This window comes from Cicer arietinum, chromosome 7 (assembly GCF_000331145.2).
Source record: "Cicer arietinum cultivar CDC Frontier isolate Library 1 chromosome 7, Cicar.CDCFrontier_v2.0, whole genome shotgun sequence".
Taxonomy (NCBI): domain Eukaryota; kingdom Viridiplantae; phylum Streptophyta; class Magnoliopsida; order Fabales; family Fabaceae; genus Cicer; species Cicer arietinum.
Window position 1 is genome coordinate 46426530 of NC_021166.2, and position 16862 is coordinate 46443391.

Consider the following 16862-nt stretch of genomic DNA (forward strand, 5'->3'; position numbering starts at 1 on the left):
ACTACTCAGTGTTTTAATGAAAAATCTATTAAAGTAAACAAAACTATCTAAAAAATTATTGAAGGTTAAAATTTTCACAAAGGAATCAAATGCTAAGAGACATAAACATACTTTAGGGATTCAACACAGAGGGTGAAAGAGGAATATGACAAAATAGAGCTTGAATCTAAAATATATTGAAGCTTTAGAGGGATAAATAAGGAAAAAAAGCAACGCAAGGAAATAAATGTAGTATGACAGAAACGTACCTTGATGCAAAAAATAGAAAACGAATGAAACCCAACAAAACCCACGATGGAGTAGTAGTGGATGCAAAACAGCAACACCAATTGATTGGAAGCAAGGCGAGATTTTGGGTTTAGGAAGAAAAATGCACTTAGGGTTTAGAGGAAAATTTCAGCAATGCTTAATGAAGGTGGAGGGGTGGAGAAAACGCAAACCGTGTTTGTTGGAGCGTCTTGACATATTAATTGGATTTTTATCTTTTTTTTGTTTTTCATAATAATAATAATAATAATAATAATAATAATAATAATAACAATAATAATAATAATTATTATTATTATTATTATAATTACTTAATCTGGAGGGTTGGAGAGAATTTTAAAGGGAGGGAAACTACTCTATAGTTGGAGGGAATTTTTTGTGAAATTTTTTGGAATTTAGTGACGGAAACCATTGGAGACGTCATTGTTCCGTCTCTACATTTTGTCTCTATAAAAAAATTTATTTTTAGAGCCCAAGTGTGACTTTTAGAAACAAAACTTGAGACGGATTTAGAGACAGATTAACTTTGTGACGGGGTATTCCGTCTCTAAATTCCTTCTCAAACATAAAACTTTTTACATCCGTCTCAATAAATTGTTTTCCGTCTCCAATTCCGTCTTCATTCGCGATGGACAAAATTCCCTCTCTAAAATCCCTCGGTAAATTAGATTTTTCTAGTAGTGACTATTAAACAAATAATTTAAAGTTAAAAATTTTTATTTTATTTGTTGGATAAGCTCAATAAAGATTACTCTTGTAAAAAATTATATTTATTTGAAAAATTTAAATTAATATTCAAAATGTAATAATTTTAAATAATAATTCGCGAAACAGCCACTGCTGCACATTCACATATCAGCTGCGAAATTGTCATTAGATACTCTGTAAAGAATCTATTCTCAAACAAGAGTTGAGCAATATCAGATTCTGTCAAATTCAATCATTTGTAAAAACTCAAACTATAAGAGTTTCGTTATAGTTTGTTTAAGATTGCTTCCTATCAAGGTTAGATAGGTGCTGTGATTGCTTTCTGGGTGGAAAGTAACTAAGAAAGAAATAGATCGAGGTTGATTTATTCTAGGTGTTGTAAGATTAAGAAGGTTCTTCATTTTAAACACTTAGTGGAAAATCTCACAGTGTGAGGACTGGACGTAACCCACGTTGGGTGAACCAGGATAAATCTGTGTGTGGTATTCTCCTTCCTTTCTCCTTCTTTATTATACTGCATTAATCATTTGAGATAAAGTATAAACTGATTTTCTGCTAATTAAAGAACGTTCTCTGTTTTATAACATAAACCAAGAACGTTCTCCGTTTTCTGTTTTATAACCAAGATCATTCTTGAGTTATTTTCTTAAGTTTTAACAGGAATTTTTAAAAAGGCATATTTACAATTCAAACCCCCCTTTCTTGTAAATCGATATTGTTACTTCAGTAACTTATGTCCTCAAATATTTTTAAACAAATATTTTCATCTACAAATTTGATATGACCTTCAAACATGACATTTTTCTTGTTTAATCAATTTAATATTAAAGGATCTAAATTCATCACGCATCTCACTCAACCATGATAAAATATAGACTTTTAAAATAATTTATATTTATTATATTTTTAATTTTAATAAGAAAATTTGATCAACGACATTTTACTCTTTAATACAAAATATTGCAATTTTAATTTTTTTTAATAGTTTGATAAACTTATGTGATAAATAATTGTAATTGAAGTTTGCCTTAAATAAAATGTTTCAAATTTCAACAAATAAAAACACACTAACACTAAAATTAATTGAAAAGTTCAGTTATCATAAAAGCTATTATTTTACTTTTAATTTTCCTTTGCAAAAAAATAATAATGACATATATTCAATATCATTATTAATAGCTAAAACATATGTGTTTATAAGTAAATATTAATAAATTAATGGTTATATTAGATTTTGAACCGGAGAAGTTTATCTTAAACAAAATGTTTCAACAACTAAATACACACTAATACTAAAATTAATTGAAAATTTCAATTATCCTTAAAGCTATTATTTTACTTTTAATCTTACTTCACAAAAAAAAAAAAAAAAAGATAATTACATATTCAATATCATTATTAATAGCTTAAACATATTTTTTTTATAAGTAAATATTAGTAAATTAGTACTTATATTAGTTTTATCAGATTTTTGACTTGAAACCTCCTTCTTAAAACTCTCCGGTGTCCCTCACTTAAAAGTAAATCAAATGTTACATTTCTACAAAAACAACTCTAAAAGTCATTACAAATCTTTGGAGCATCATTATATGAAGATCTTAATGTAAAATATTATGATTGGTTTATTTTGCTACACAAAATGATAACGTACAAGTCAGTTTTTTTAAATTGATTGTGTAGGATACATTCAAGAAATCATACACTTATGATTCAAAAGCAATATCTTTTGTTATGTGAATATGACATCCTCCGCGCACAATTGCAAATATTAATCTCTCGAACCAAGTTGGGCCACAATACACGACAAAACTATCTCTTAAAATATTTAATATTATTGTATTCCCATAACAAGAAATATATACTATAATACATTTTCATATTTACGATTTAATTAAATTATATAATCGATTTTAGATTTTTGATGTGTTAATGCTAACATATATATGTTGGCAAAGAAAAGCTTACAACTTAATTAATTATATTTCAAAAAGTGTTATTATAATGATTAAATCTTTTACTATTTAAAAATTAAATTCATTTTAACAATATAAAGAAATAGATTATTCGATCTTATACGATTTTAATTTTTTTTTTCTCTATTTTTTTCATCGGTCTTTTCATTTTATTAAAAATATTTTTAAGGTGTCTAAAAATTTATAGGTAAATGGAAGTATCAATACAGTTGAGATGTCAATTAATCACGATGATGTCTTTACACTTTCATATTTGTTTTAAAAAATATTATTCGATCCAGACTCTCTAATTTCAAGTTTATAATACATTTGCTTATATCACATTAAGAAACGATATAACATTATTAGTTACAAATATTCAAAGATTCTTCAATAAAAACAATTATAGTTAGTTCTTCAACTAAATCCGTCGAGGAGCAACACTGGTGCAACTAAACAAAAATTTAAAGTGTGTAAATAAATAAATAAATAATGTTTATGAAAAAAAAAGTCATTTTCATTTCATATTGATATTTAAAATTTTAACATTCTCCAAAATTTTAAAGATACAAATAATTGTATCATTACTTATACAAAAATTTTATATCTTTATTTTATCTATTTTTGTATTGAAAAAATAATTATATATTATAATGAAAATTTTATATATACTTATAAAAATATATGTCGAATAAGTGATAGTGTATATTATATCATTAGAGTAATTTTAAAATTACTAGACTATAATTCAAATATCATTTATATATCGGATATGTGGAAGTGCATATGTACACAAAATATAAATACTTCAAAATTACACTACGCCAAAAATGACATTTTATAGCGCGTCTTTTATAGCTCTTATTAAATACAAGTGCTGTTGTATGATATTTTAAAAATAACGGAGGATACAACAGCGCTTTTTTGACAAGCGCTATAAAAAAAGCGCTGTAAAAGACTTTGATTTCACATAATTAAAGGACCTATTAGAGCGCCTTTTGGAAAAGCGCTGTAAAAAGGTTTTTAAAAAAAAATAAGGAGGTCTTTTACAGCGCTTTTGGACAAGCGCTTTAAAAAGTCTATAAAAAAGCGCTGTAATAGGCTTTTAAAAAATAAAATAAGAAGGTCTTTTACAGCGCTTTTTAAAAAAAACGCTGTAATAGGCTTTTAAAAAATAAAATAAGAAGGTCTTTTACATCGCTTTTTAAAAAAAGCGCTGTAATAGGCTTTTAAAAAATAAAATATAACAGTAAATCGCTTCAGTTTCCTCTTTATTACATAAACTTCACTACACTTCAGTGTCCTTCTCCTCTTCATTATCCTTCTCATTGCGAACCCTAATGTCCTACGAACCATATTGTTAACCATCTCCATTGCAAATCATCTCCATATTTGTTACTATCCCTACGAACATTATTACATACTCTTCTCAATGAGAACTCTACTCTGTCCTACGAACCGTTCGTATTTCTGCGCATTTTCGCTGTTTCTTCTTAAACGAAACCGTAACCTTATGAACTCTACGTATTTCTTCACACTCTTCAGGTATTGTATTCATTTATTCATTTATTTCTTATATATATATAATGTGTCTGTTAATGCTAATAATCACATTTATTTGATAGTGTTTTACAAGTTTTCCGAGCTCAAATAGGTGCTACAGTGTCGAAGCAAAAATCAAATAAATCACATGGATTCTAATAAAGGTTTGAAATGTATGGATTTAAAATTTCATTAACAATCAATCCACAAATATTTATTGACTTATATGTTTTATTTTATAGTGCTCTCGTCAAACTAACAACATAGACTGCGGATACCGTATATTACGATTTATGAAGGAGATTGTTGTTATAATCCCAGAAAGAGATCTAATTGAAATAAAGGAATGCATATTACAGCGCTTTTTTTAAAAAGCGCCGTAAAACTAATACAACAAGCAGCGCGTTTTTAGAAGAGATTTACAGCGCTTTTTTTTTTATTTTAAAGAGCGTTGTTGTATCTTTTTACAGCGCTGGATACTACAACGCTTAATTTTATGAAAAAGCGCTGTAAATGGCTTAAAAAAAGCGCTGTAAAATACCATTTTTCGCGTAGTGTTATATTCTTAATTGTATTGTCATATACTTTTGTGCATACTATGACAAATTCTACTATACATTGAAATTAAGTCTCATTCAATCAAACTGAGATATATTTAAATTCTTTTAATGTCAATAAGTATCATAATTGAATGCTTAAGTTGTTGGAAAATGCACAATAATTATTCGACATGCAACTATATTATATTTCTCTTCAATTACCAATATTTCACATATTATGAGGTTACAAAATACAAATACAAGTATAATATCAATACTCCTAACGAGAATGATATTGTGTTATGAATGTACTTATAGATATAATATTCTTTGACCTACGTTGATATTCTATGATATTTATTCTTAGACTTAGGTTGATATTCTATGATATTTATGAAATTAAAAAACTCACTGGAAGAACCGCAATACCATAACTCATATTGTACGTTTTGCTTAAAGTTTGTTGTATTTTGGGTTAGTGAAAGTTTATTTTAGCATTTTTAAATGTTTGGTCCATTCTAAAGTCATTATTCTTATATAAAATATAAGTCTTTGATATGTATGATTTGTTTTTCTTACTAGATTCAATTCTTGCAGTGTTAAAGCTGATTTCTTTTAGATGACAAGTGTCTTGGCCATAATTGAAATTCTATTATTAAAATCATATTCTTTTTATAATTGATTATTGTCATTCAAGTTGGAGATTGTTAGATTTGTTGTTAAAAGCGGAGATCAATCAGTCACTAAATTAAGAACGTTCTTAGTTTCTACAAAACGAAGATCGATCAATTTGTAAAACGAAGAGCGTTCTTCGTTTTCTGTCAAACTGAATTAAAGCTTGCAATGCCAAAATAAACACACACAATTGTTAAACCAATTTAGAGTTAAACTCCTAAGTCTGAGGGACTAGATCCACATTATATTTTTTATTATATAAAAAATAAATAAATGAGATTACCTTCCATTTTTAATAATCTTGAATTATTTTTTATTGTTTATATTCAAAATGGAAGATGCAATTTTTTTTATACAAAACAAAACCTAATTTTTTATTTTATTTAAAGTTTCTTAATGTCAGCAAATATAAGGTAAGTTTTTTTATAATAGAAATATAAAGTAAGTTGACTCAATAGAAAAACAAATAGAAGCAGAGATGACATACGATACTCCTCGTAAGTGTAGCTGGGATGATGAAAAAATTTAGTAACATTTGATATTGATATCTTGGAGTGTTAGTTCAAACCCACAATTAGATTGTGTGTTAGTTTTCACCAAAAAAAATACTAGGAAACTAAACATTAAATAAGAAGACAAAAACTATGTGTCAGTTACATTTCAATATTAATTTTTAATCATTAGATTGTAAAAATAAAATATTGGTTTAAATATATATTTTTAGTTGCTATAAAATTTCAACATTTTAATTTTAATTTTTTATAAAAAATACAATTTTTAGTCTTTGTAAAATAATCTTACATACAATTTTAATTTTTATTCTACAAAATAATCTTACATACAAGTTGTTAAGTCAATGCTTATTTTGGAATGAATTTTTACAGTAATGTAAAAATTAATTAATTTAAATTATATTGTATGATACAACTTTAGTTAATGACATATTTGACTTAAAAATAATAAAATATGCGTTGACTTAATAATAAAAATTAAAGTTGTATCATACATATGACCTAAAATAATAAAATATTTGACCTAAATAAATTAATTGTATCATACTTAACAATAAAGTAATTGAATAATGACATATTTAACCTAAAAAATTAAATAATCATTAACACATACTTAAAAAAATTAACCGTTTACTATTTTACTCTAGTCCTTAATAAGTATAATAAAATATTCCATGTAAGTTTCTATTTAACCCCCACTCCATTCTCTAATCGTCATAGCAACTATTAATTTTCCACTTTTTTCTACTCTAATCAAACATGCAAGGCTTCTTCACTTATATTTTGATTCTAATTATGGTTTCACCATGTCTATGTATTAGGTTGAATGTTGGAACTGAAAATGCTCTTATTAATGTAATGCAATTTGGTGCTCGCGGAGATGACACATGTGATGATTCACAAGTATATATATTTTTCATATAATTTGTCAAAAATAAGTTATTTAATTTTAATAACTGTGCATTTCATGATAAACTTATTATTATTTAACAAAAAGCTTATGGTTATCAGTTTGAATAGATTATGACTAATAATTAAGTGACCCTTAACAATTTATATATTATCAATATTGTAGGCATTTGCTAGTGCATGTAAAACTGGTGGGATGTCGACACTAGTTATACCAGTCGGACAATCATTTATGGTCACCAAATTAAATTTTAGTGGTCCTTGTACAACCAAAATGAGCATTCAGGTATATATATATATATATATATATACTTTTAATTACCCAGTTAATTCACGAATATTAAGAAATGTGTTAATTTTATTATTTTAATTTTTGTATTCTTTTAACCAATCCTGTCAAGAGAGTGAAATCAAACCTATCATTCTAATGAATAATTAAATTAAATAAGAGAATTTTTGTGAGAGATAATTTGAAATATATAAGGCTTATAATAAAAAAGGACAAATTTCACATATATTTATAAATAAAAAAGGTAATATATCTAATATACCCATGCCATTTTGTGTATAGATGTTCAGGCGTTCAGCTCGATATTCTCACAGCCAAGACACTTAATAGTATTAATTAGAGATATATTTGGGGGAAAATGTATAAAACGAGGGCTTATATATATTTATGGATGGAGAGACTATTTGTGTTGTTTATTTTGACATCTATATTTGTATATTGCAGCTTGAAGGGAAAATAGTGGCACCTTCTAAAGAAGCATGGAAATTAGATGGAATATATTGGATTAGTATTCAATATGTAAATGGACTCACATTTGATGGCAATGGCAAAGGAGGAATCGATGGAGATGGTTCCACTTGGTGGCAATGTGAAAGTTGCAAACGACCTAAGGTATATGTTCATTATATATTTTGATCTTGTTCTCTTTTATAATTAATTTGATAACAAAATGAAGTTTTAATTAGTTTGATATTATAGGTCTACTTATATTAATTTTCTTTTTTCTTTTTAATAAAAAATTTGACCTCATCTGTTTGGAACAGTTAAACTCTCAAAAATTAAATGGGTATTCTATTTTATTTTTTTAATAAATTTTTTATTTATAAAAAAAATAAAATAAAGATATCTCCAAAGTTAACTCGAAAAAAAAAATTTAATGAATTGATTGTGCAAATATACATTTGCCAATGAAAAATAACACTTTGGTAAATTATTATTATTATTATTATTATTATTATTATTATTATTATTATTATTATTATTATTATTATTATTATTATTATTATTATTATTATTATTATTATTATTATTATTATTATTATTATATGACCATTTATGGCAATTTCATATATTGCTATTAACATATATAACTATTGATTCAATCAAGAATGATTTGCTTAATATTTTTATAAATAATTACTTTTGAAATTTTCACTATGTTTTTTTATATGCTTTTAAAGAATAATCTTATTATAACGAATATAGTCGAGAGAAAAACATTTAAAAATAATAATTTTAATGTTTATAATTAATAGAAAACAAATAGATTTTATCTCATATTAAATATATAAATTTTCATTAAAAAAATAAAGATTTTAAAAATAATATGCCTTTTATACAATGAAAGAATTACTATTCAAACTTAATAAACAATCCCCCTAAATTATTATTTTGAAATGTTGTAACAATTTTTTTTAACAATACATGTGTTATATTTCCATGCATGCAATGATCTTATTGTTAGTAATTTGGAGATTTCTAATAGTCCACAATCTCATGTATCCGTAAATATGTGCAATGGTGCAACATTCTCTCGTAAATCCATTAATGCTCCTAGTACTAGTCCCAGCGCAGATGGATTTGACATTTATGATTCTATTAATATCTTGATACAACACTACTAGAATTCTGCGTTTTTCCTGCGGATTTAAGCAAATATTCCGCAGGCAAGCATGTTACCTGCGGATTTCCTGGCGGAACCTTATCTCCACGTAAAACCTTCGTGGATAATTGTTACCTGAGGATTTCACTATCCGCAGGTAAATTACCTGTGGCTAAATCCGCAGGAAACTTAAATAAAATCCGCAGCAATGTTTGAGAAAACTTTAGGCAATTTCTTACGAATTTTCATGCAGAAATGTCTGCAGTATAGTTCCTACAAATATAGTTCGCATGAAAATCTGCAGGTATATTCATACGAAATTTTGCACTAATAATATGTTTCGTATGAAAATCCGCAGGTAATTCGTATCAAAATTATTTTCAATAAAGAATCCGCATGCTTTAATTTCCACATTAAACAAATTTGTCTGATTTTTTATTTATATAAAAATTTTAACTAAAAATATATGAAAATATTATTATAAATACATTTTTAAAATATTTAATACTAATCTTTAATTGAAATACTGTTGCAATAATCCAAAACAAAACTTATATCATGTTTTCAAATCAAAACTAAATATTTATTAAAGCATGATCCAACTATTGTGATAATTCTAAACAAAATGTATATCATGTTCACAAATCAGAACTAAATATTAATTAAAACATGATCTAAAAAAAAAAAAAAATTTAAGTATAACCAAGTACATGATACAACCAATTTAACAAAATAAAAACAAATACTACTCAATATAATCACTACCAATGTCGTCATCCCCGCTATCTTAATCAGTTTCATCGTTGGATTGTGGTGATGAACTTGGACGAAAAGAAGATCCAACAAATCCTAAATGTTGCATCAGAAAGGTTAAACTTTTGTTGGTCTCGACCATCTCTTTTTCTAAGTTCCAAAAAGACGGTATATCGGTATATCTTGTTCTCTACATTCTTCTCGCGATCCGAAGATGCTGTCATTGTCAACACATAAGTTCCTCCATATCTGGCTTTTAGCTATGACAAAACAACATAAATAGCTATAATAAGTCAAAATATACATGGTTTTAATTGGCACTTTATATTTGTCACTAATATATCTAAAGCATAAACAACAAGTAGAATATAGTGCGACAAAATCCATGAAAGAGCGAGAGAATACTTGTTAGAATGATTCCACAATCCTATTTTGCATGCTTGGTAACATTCCATAAACATTTTCTTGAAGCAGGGTCTAATCCAGTACTTGGCTCATCCATATAAACAACCTAAATTTAAATTGGCATTTACATAATAAGAAAACTTAATCATCTTTTTTTTTTAAAAAAAATATGAAAAAGAAAAAATGATCAGATTGGGTTGAAAAGAATCACAAACTTTGGGGTCCCCAATTAATGAAATTGCAACACTAAGCCTCCTCTTCATCCCACAACTGTATTTTCCAGCTTGTTTATCAGCAACCCCTCCACGGAAAAGGTTTAAACTCTTCCAAGATTCTTCTACTGTCTAGAACAACATAATGAAAGCTAAATAGTTAAAATATCCCTGACAAACAAATGATAATATGGAATGATGTTCTTCTTCTTTTTCATACTGTTGTCTTAAAATATCGCATAAGAATTATGACATACCAACTTTCTAATTTCATTGCTTTCAATAACCTTAAACACCTATTTATATTTTGAAAGGTATAATTTGTATAACTTAACACTCCTAACTTAATTAAACTCCTAGCACACTGATAATAATCTTAATATTTCAAACAGTAAGAGTTCTAGTGAGTGAACTTACTTGAGTCAAGACGGAACCTTTAAGATTTTTAAGTCTTCCATAAAAAAGTAGGTACTCTCTACCAGTCAAAGCTTTCCCACAGCAAGCTATAGTATCATGAGGAAATTTTTTTTTATGAAAAACATAAAAATTGGAGGAATTTCAGCTTACTCATATTGTGGACATACTCCCATGTTAATATATATTCCATTCATATGAGTTCTTATGTCCAGGCCTTCAACATATGCCACACTTCTTTGAAGAGAATTAGATGTAATAGTAAATTATATTATAGGCACAAATCTATTTAATATAATTAAATATAAAATTTGTTAGTTAAATGACATCGTAGCACAAACAGAAGAGCCCATAATTTGTTAGCTAAATACATGTTAATTTCAAAAGGAATTTTTGCATGAAAGAAAATTAAATCGGATTAGTACTTATTGTAGGCACAAATCCATTTAATATAATTGATGATGCAATTTGACTACAATAATTATTGCCGAATATAAACTTCTTTGTAAATATTTAATAGGTTTAAATTTTTTCTTTATTGTAGTTCTTCTCACTCTAATATTTTTTTATTTAAAAAATGTCATGTCATAAAATTTCTGTAACTAGTTGAAGTGATTCTATAACTAGTTGAAGTGATTTAGACATTAAAAAAGTCTATAACTAGAGAATTTGTTTGGCATTTAGCTGTAACTGGTCTCTATGTTATCCTGCTAATCACAATGCACAGTGCTTGTCAGTAACTTAGATTTGGCTTGGAAAATAAGACGTGGTCAGGTTTATTTATTTAATTTTGTCCAACAGCTGGCTTTTTCAGCTCATACCAGTAACAAGCATATCATGTGTCTGCATGGTGTAGAGCATATGTTTGCTTTCTGTTTGCATTTTCTCTACCATGTAGTCGAGTGGGAAATATGTTTGTGCACAATTTTATGTGATAAATTGTTATTGGAATACTTTGTAGCATTGCAACATAACTCAATTGACAGAACATGGAATTTAATGATTTATTTAGGTCAACATGAAAATTTTCAGCTATTTTTTCAAATTCAAATGATGGGAAATCATGCTGGACATTCCTAATATTCCCAAAAATGAATGGGTTGAGTATTTATTAATTGGAGTACTTTCTGGTATGCCATTATGCTGTGTTTAACCTTCTGCCATTTTTACTAAAAAGTTATTCCTAATACAACCTAGAAGTATCATAATCTGACAAACAATGCTATATATCATAATTTGTGTGATTTCTAAAATTAAATATTACAAGACATACCTTAGATGGTTTATGTCCTCCTATATCCTGCAAGGACCCCAAAAAAATATTGCATTAATTTCCAACCTTTTCAGTCAAAGTTGCAGATAATCATACAAATTCACAAAACAAAAGACTTCTAAATTCACTAAAATAAAATAGAATTATGCCAGCAGAGTTTGTAACTTTAAGTATGTATGTAAAACTTCTCCTATTTTGTAACTGTTTCTAACTAATCAATATACTATTACAGAATGAAATTCTACCCTATTTCCCTCATTACTCAACAAACAATGCGAATGAAATAAGAAATTGAAAACTCACAGGGTTACTGTTCCATTTATGACAGGAACAAGGAGTGGAATGAAAAGCAAGAAATGCGAAACAGAGGGAATAATGTGATTCTTCATGGACAAAAAGTTTCGCCATCGCATAATTTGCATATTGTGAGATATCAAACAAAAACGCTTTGCTATTTTCTATGGTTTAGTTGAAGCAATCTGGAGATATATTACCCTTTTCAATGTCAATTGTTAATATATTGTGGTAATAATTAGAGTTTCACGTTTGAACTTCTTTCTCAAACTCAACTTCTCATAGTGTTGGAGCTCAACTAATTGAGTTATTTGCAAAAGCAAGTCTCCCAAAAGCAAGTCTCCCAAAAGCAAGTTTTGAACATTAGAGAGAAATCCAAATACACCTACAACAAAAACTAACTACCAAGACTAACAACCTTTAAGTTGGTGACTATGACCAGCAATATCACACGTAGTATGTGAGATCAAGTCAGAAACGTAATTTCCTAAACATACACAACAACAAATTGGACATTCAAAACCCTAAGCAAAGTTAAAATTAGCATCAACTCAAATCTATGACTCTAAACAAACACAAAATCAAGTGAACCAGAAAAACAAATTGAAATGTACCACGATTAATGTCACAAACTAACGAGAAAGTAACATTAGTGATAGAATCAAATACTCTATAAATTGAAACTGAAATCGGCTTAAAAAGCTGAGAAAGATTTGAGGAATGAGAAGCACAAATCAACGTAAATGAGAAGCAAGTGTGAAGAATCTGTGGGAGAGAAAATGAAAATATGATAAGCCAATCCACAATTTTGAAGAATAACATAAAATCCCTAATTTTGAACATATGAATCAATCGAATAATAATCCCTAATTCAGAACACAAATATATTACTGATAATCTCAATCGAATAATGAATCAACCAAATCACTAAACCCTAAAACAATGTAATTTTGCGATACCATACCTTGTTGAGTTGATGATTGTTAACTGTAGGCGGTAATACCTGCGTATAGCTCGAGTTCCTCTAAGGATTTGGCTTTAAGCAAAATTGCCTCAAGAAGCAAGCTTACGGAGGAGAGCGGTGGAGGCCTTGGCGGTGGGTATTTGCGATGAAATGAGGAAGAGAAAGGAGAAGAAGAGAGCTCTCGGTGGGAGTGAACTAGTGGAGCCAAAATGGTACTGCCTTTTTTTTTCCTTTGAGTACTGACTATAATTTTACAATGGTCAAAGATAAAATAAGCCCTAGCTAAATTTTACAATGGTCAAAGATAAAATAAGTCCATAGCTTAATTTTACTATGATGACTATACGAGTATTGACTATAATTTCAACATCTAAGAGTATTTTTCCTTTTGTGGTTCACACATTATTCAGGTGATTTTCATTGTTAAAATGATAATTTCAATATTGACATTAATTTGAATTTTAATATTAATAATAAAAGATATATTTAGATAATAACAATAAATATACCTAGAAAATTAAAAATAATTTATATTTAAAGACAAAATTATTTTTTAAATAGTACTTATAATTAAAAACAAAAATAATATATAAACAATAACTAAGACTACATTAAATATGCCATTAAGTACTACACTAGAGCCATAATTACTCAAGATGCAACTTAACATGCTATTCTTTTACAAGAACTTTAACATGTTTATTTAAACATAAACCAATACTTCTTTCGATTTTAAAAATACAAATAAAAGTTAAAATCATATGGTAAATTTTAAAAAGAATATCTATTAAATTTTAAAAAGAAAAAATTCTAAGTTGTTTTACAATAATAGTGATAGATTATTCACAATCAACTCTAATTGATCAGATTAATAAAAAAAATTAGAATTAGACAAGTATATTTCATTAATTTTTGTTTAGAATTTTAAATTTTACATCACTTAAGTGTTCTTAATTAGTCGTATTCACTTATCCATAATTTTCCAATAACTTAACCACACCTAAAATAACTTTTACACAAAAAAAAAATTAATTGAAAAAAAAAATCATTATTCCTTAAAAATATGATGTTGCATCAACCATTTTTTGAAAAATAAAAGCCTATGATCATAGAAGTTTAATAACCTTCAAGAAAAAAAAAAAACTATTTTATTGGTATAAACATTCGCAAGAAACTCCGCAGGAAATCACCTGCGGAACTTGCTGCGAATACTTCCAGCGGCGAACATTCCGCAGATAAATCCTCAGGAATATTGTGAAGTTTGCTGCGGATATATAGTCACATGTAAATCCGCAGCAAACGAGGTATTACCTGCGGATATTGATCCGCAGGAAATGCCGCAGGTAAAATGCTAATTTCTAGTAGTGCAAGATTCTAATATAAAATCTGATAATTAAAATTTATATTAGTTTATCTTATCAAAATTTTAATTTTAAAGTATAATTAAAAAAAAGATTATGCTATTTATATTTAAAAAGTGGGTCAAACAGAAATTGTTATGAAAAAATGGAAAAATCAATAAAAAAAGAAATTATAACTAAACATTAGTATAAATAAATGTTATATTATTAAAAAAATTAGGTATAAATAAATGTTAAAAAGGTAAAAATTATTTTTTACATCAACAATCATTGTCTTTAAAATAACTAACAATTTCTAATTTTATTTTGAGTTTTGTTTCTTCTAAATAGGTGATGATTGTATCGCTGTCAATGGTGGCTCCTCTTTTATCAATGCTACTCGAGTTACTTGTAGACCACAACATGGAATAAGGTTTGTCATAAACCTTGTATTTTTAAAGTTCATATTTTTCACAAATCTCATATAATGTATTGTATTGTATGCATCAATCAGTGTTGGTAGCATTGGTAGAAGTGGAGAGTGTAATACCGTTTTAGATGTTTACGTATAAACTTACACATTTCTTGAGACTTCAAATGAAGTTAGAATTAAGACAATTTCAGTACGAATAACTCAAAAGTTAAATATGATTGAAGTTCTTATAAAAATATGATTTTTTTCTTCAAGTTTAGCCATTTATTATTAACCACACCGTATATATCTTGGTAAACTTTACAATTCATTGTCCAATAAAGTTTAAATGTACGAAAGAAAAAACGAAGTACACTTTTCCCATAATTATCTTTCACTTATAGATTTCAAATATTTGAAATTTTTTCATAAGGTGGATCAGGTTATGCAAAACATATTACTTTTGACCAAATCTTCCTTCAAAATATTAAGAACCCAATAATTATAGATCAAAATTATGGTCTTGATAATGAGGTACACATTTCACTCTATATTATTCATATTATATATTGTCATTTTTTAACAATTTTATTTTTAAATGATTATTAATTAAAGTGATACTAATAGTTATTTTATAACTGTCTCGGATGAAAATTTAAATTCTCTTTCTAAAATTATATATCAAACTATTGTTACTTAAGTCACATTTTGTTGATTTTATATACATAGTAATATATATACTTATACCATAGATATATATGTGTTGAACTTTGTTCAAATTTTTAGGCAACAAATGTGGAAGTGAGTTTTGTGACATATAGAGGATTTAGAGGAACTTTTGCTAGTGATGTTGCTATCAACTTAGTTTGTGGACCCTCGAAATAGGTTGTTTCAACAAATTATTCGATCAAAATATTATTGTCTCTTCTCAATTAGGAGGAAAAACTTAAGCTACTTGTAAAAATGCCCATGGAATAACTACAAATACTATTCCTAATGTTTCTTGGATAACCAATTAATGTTTAACTAGAATATAACCCGCACGTTGCGCGGGTGTAGGTTGTAAAATAATTTTTTAATATAAATTTTTTTAAAAGTTTGAATGTGATATTTATTTTGTATAAATGTATCAATCTGATCGAAAAAAATGTTTTAAATTTGTAAGATTTTTAGTTTATAAGAATAGTGGTTGTATAACAAAAGAATAAATGGAATGAAAATAATTGAAAAGTTTATAATAAAATGAGTGATTTTCACTCTAAAAAATATAATTAAAAAAAAGACGAGTTAGTGTTTGTATACACAATTAAAAAAAAAAACGAGAGATTTTCACTCTAAAAATATTATTAAAAAAAGATGAGCTATTGTTTATATACATTTTGTTTTGTTTTAAATATTCAATCATTATAGAATACATTCTTCCTATAAAAAATAGAATATATATTTTGCAATCATTAATTTGAGATATATTTGTAAGCATTGATTTTTATATAATTATTACTTTTATTTTTGTTTTACTTTTTATCTTGAGTACTATATATTATTTCTTTATTCTTTTTTTGACTAATTGAATGAACTATTAATTCTTATATTATATGTTTCATGTCTCATTTCTACTTAAACTTTTGATAACTAATTCTTAATTAAATGACGTATTTCTTTTAAAAATATTATTGATTTAATTATCCTTTTTGGAGAATGTACATGATGAATAAACTCAAAGTATTATTTTTTACGACAAAAACACAAAATAATATTGAGAATGATAAGGAATCACTACTTGATTTTGATTATTTTTG

At 26.7% G+C, this 16862-nt stretch overlaps 2 protein-coding genes and 1 pseudogene across 5 annotated transcripts in view; 1 reads left to right on the forward strand and 2 right to left on the reverse strand.

Annotated features, from left to right (window-relative positions):
- The window catches only part of LOC105852624 (uncharacterized), an 18991-nt gene extending 18561 nt beyond the window's left edge, over positions 1-430 (reverse strand). The window contains exon 1 of the mRNA XM_027336913.2: positions 249-430. The gene's annotated coding sequence lies outside the window, so the exon portion shown is untranslated. The remainder of the gene's footprint in view (positions 1-248) is intronic.
- A 6524-nt stretch (positions 431-6954) lies between these two features.
- LOC101501130 (probable polygalacturonase At3g15720) lies at positions 6955-16082 on the forward strand (annotated as a pseudogene).
- LOC105852621 (ABC transporter A family member 8-like) lies at positions 9672-13557 on the reverse strand. 4 transcript variants are annotated; one of them, XM_073370863.1, is made up of 7 exons: positions 13351-13557; positions 12054-12080; positions 10934-11065; positions 10784-10869; positions 10370-10498; positions 10155-10260; positions 9672-10009 (listed from the first exon to the last, which is right to left on the reverse strand). In XM_073370863.1, exons 3-6 carry the CDS (start codon positions 10971-10973, stop codon positions 10177-10179), a joined length of 339 nt encoding a protein of 112 aa, XP_073226964.1. In that variant the 5' UTR covers positions 10974-11065; positions 12054-12080; positions 13351-13557; the 3' UTR covers positions 9672-10009; positions 10155-10176. The 4 variants fall into 4 exon arrangements, 2 of the variants coding, with proteins under 2 accessions (XP_073226964.1, XP_073226963.1); XM_073370862.1 differs by having other exon boundaries at positions 13312-13557; XR_012163939.1 differs by lacking the exon at positions 10934-11065.
- Positions 16083-16862: the final 780 nt, after the last annotated feature.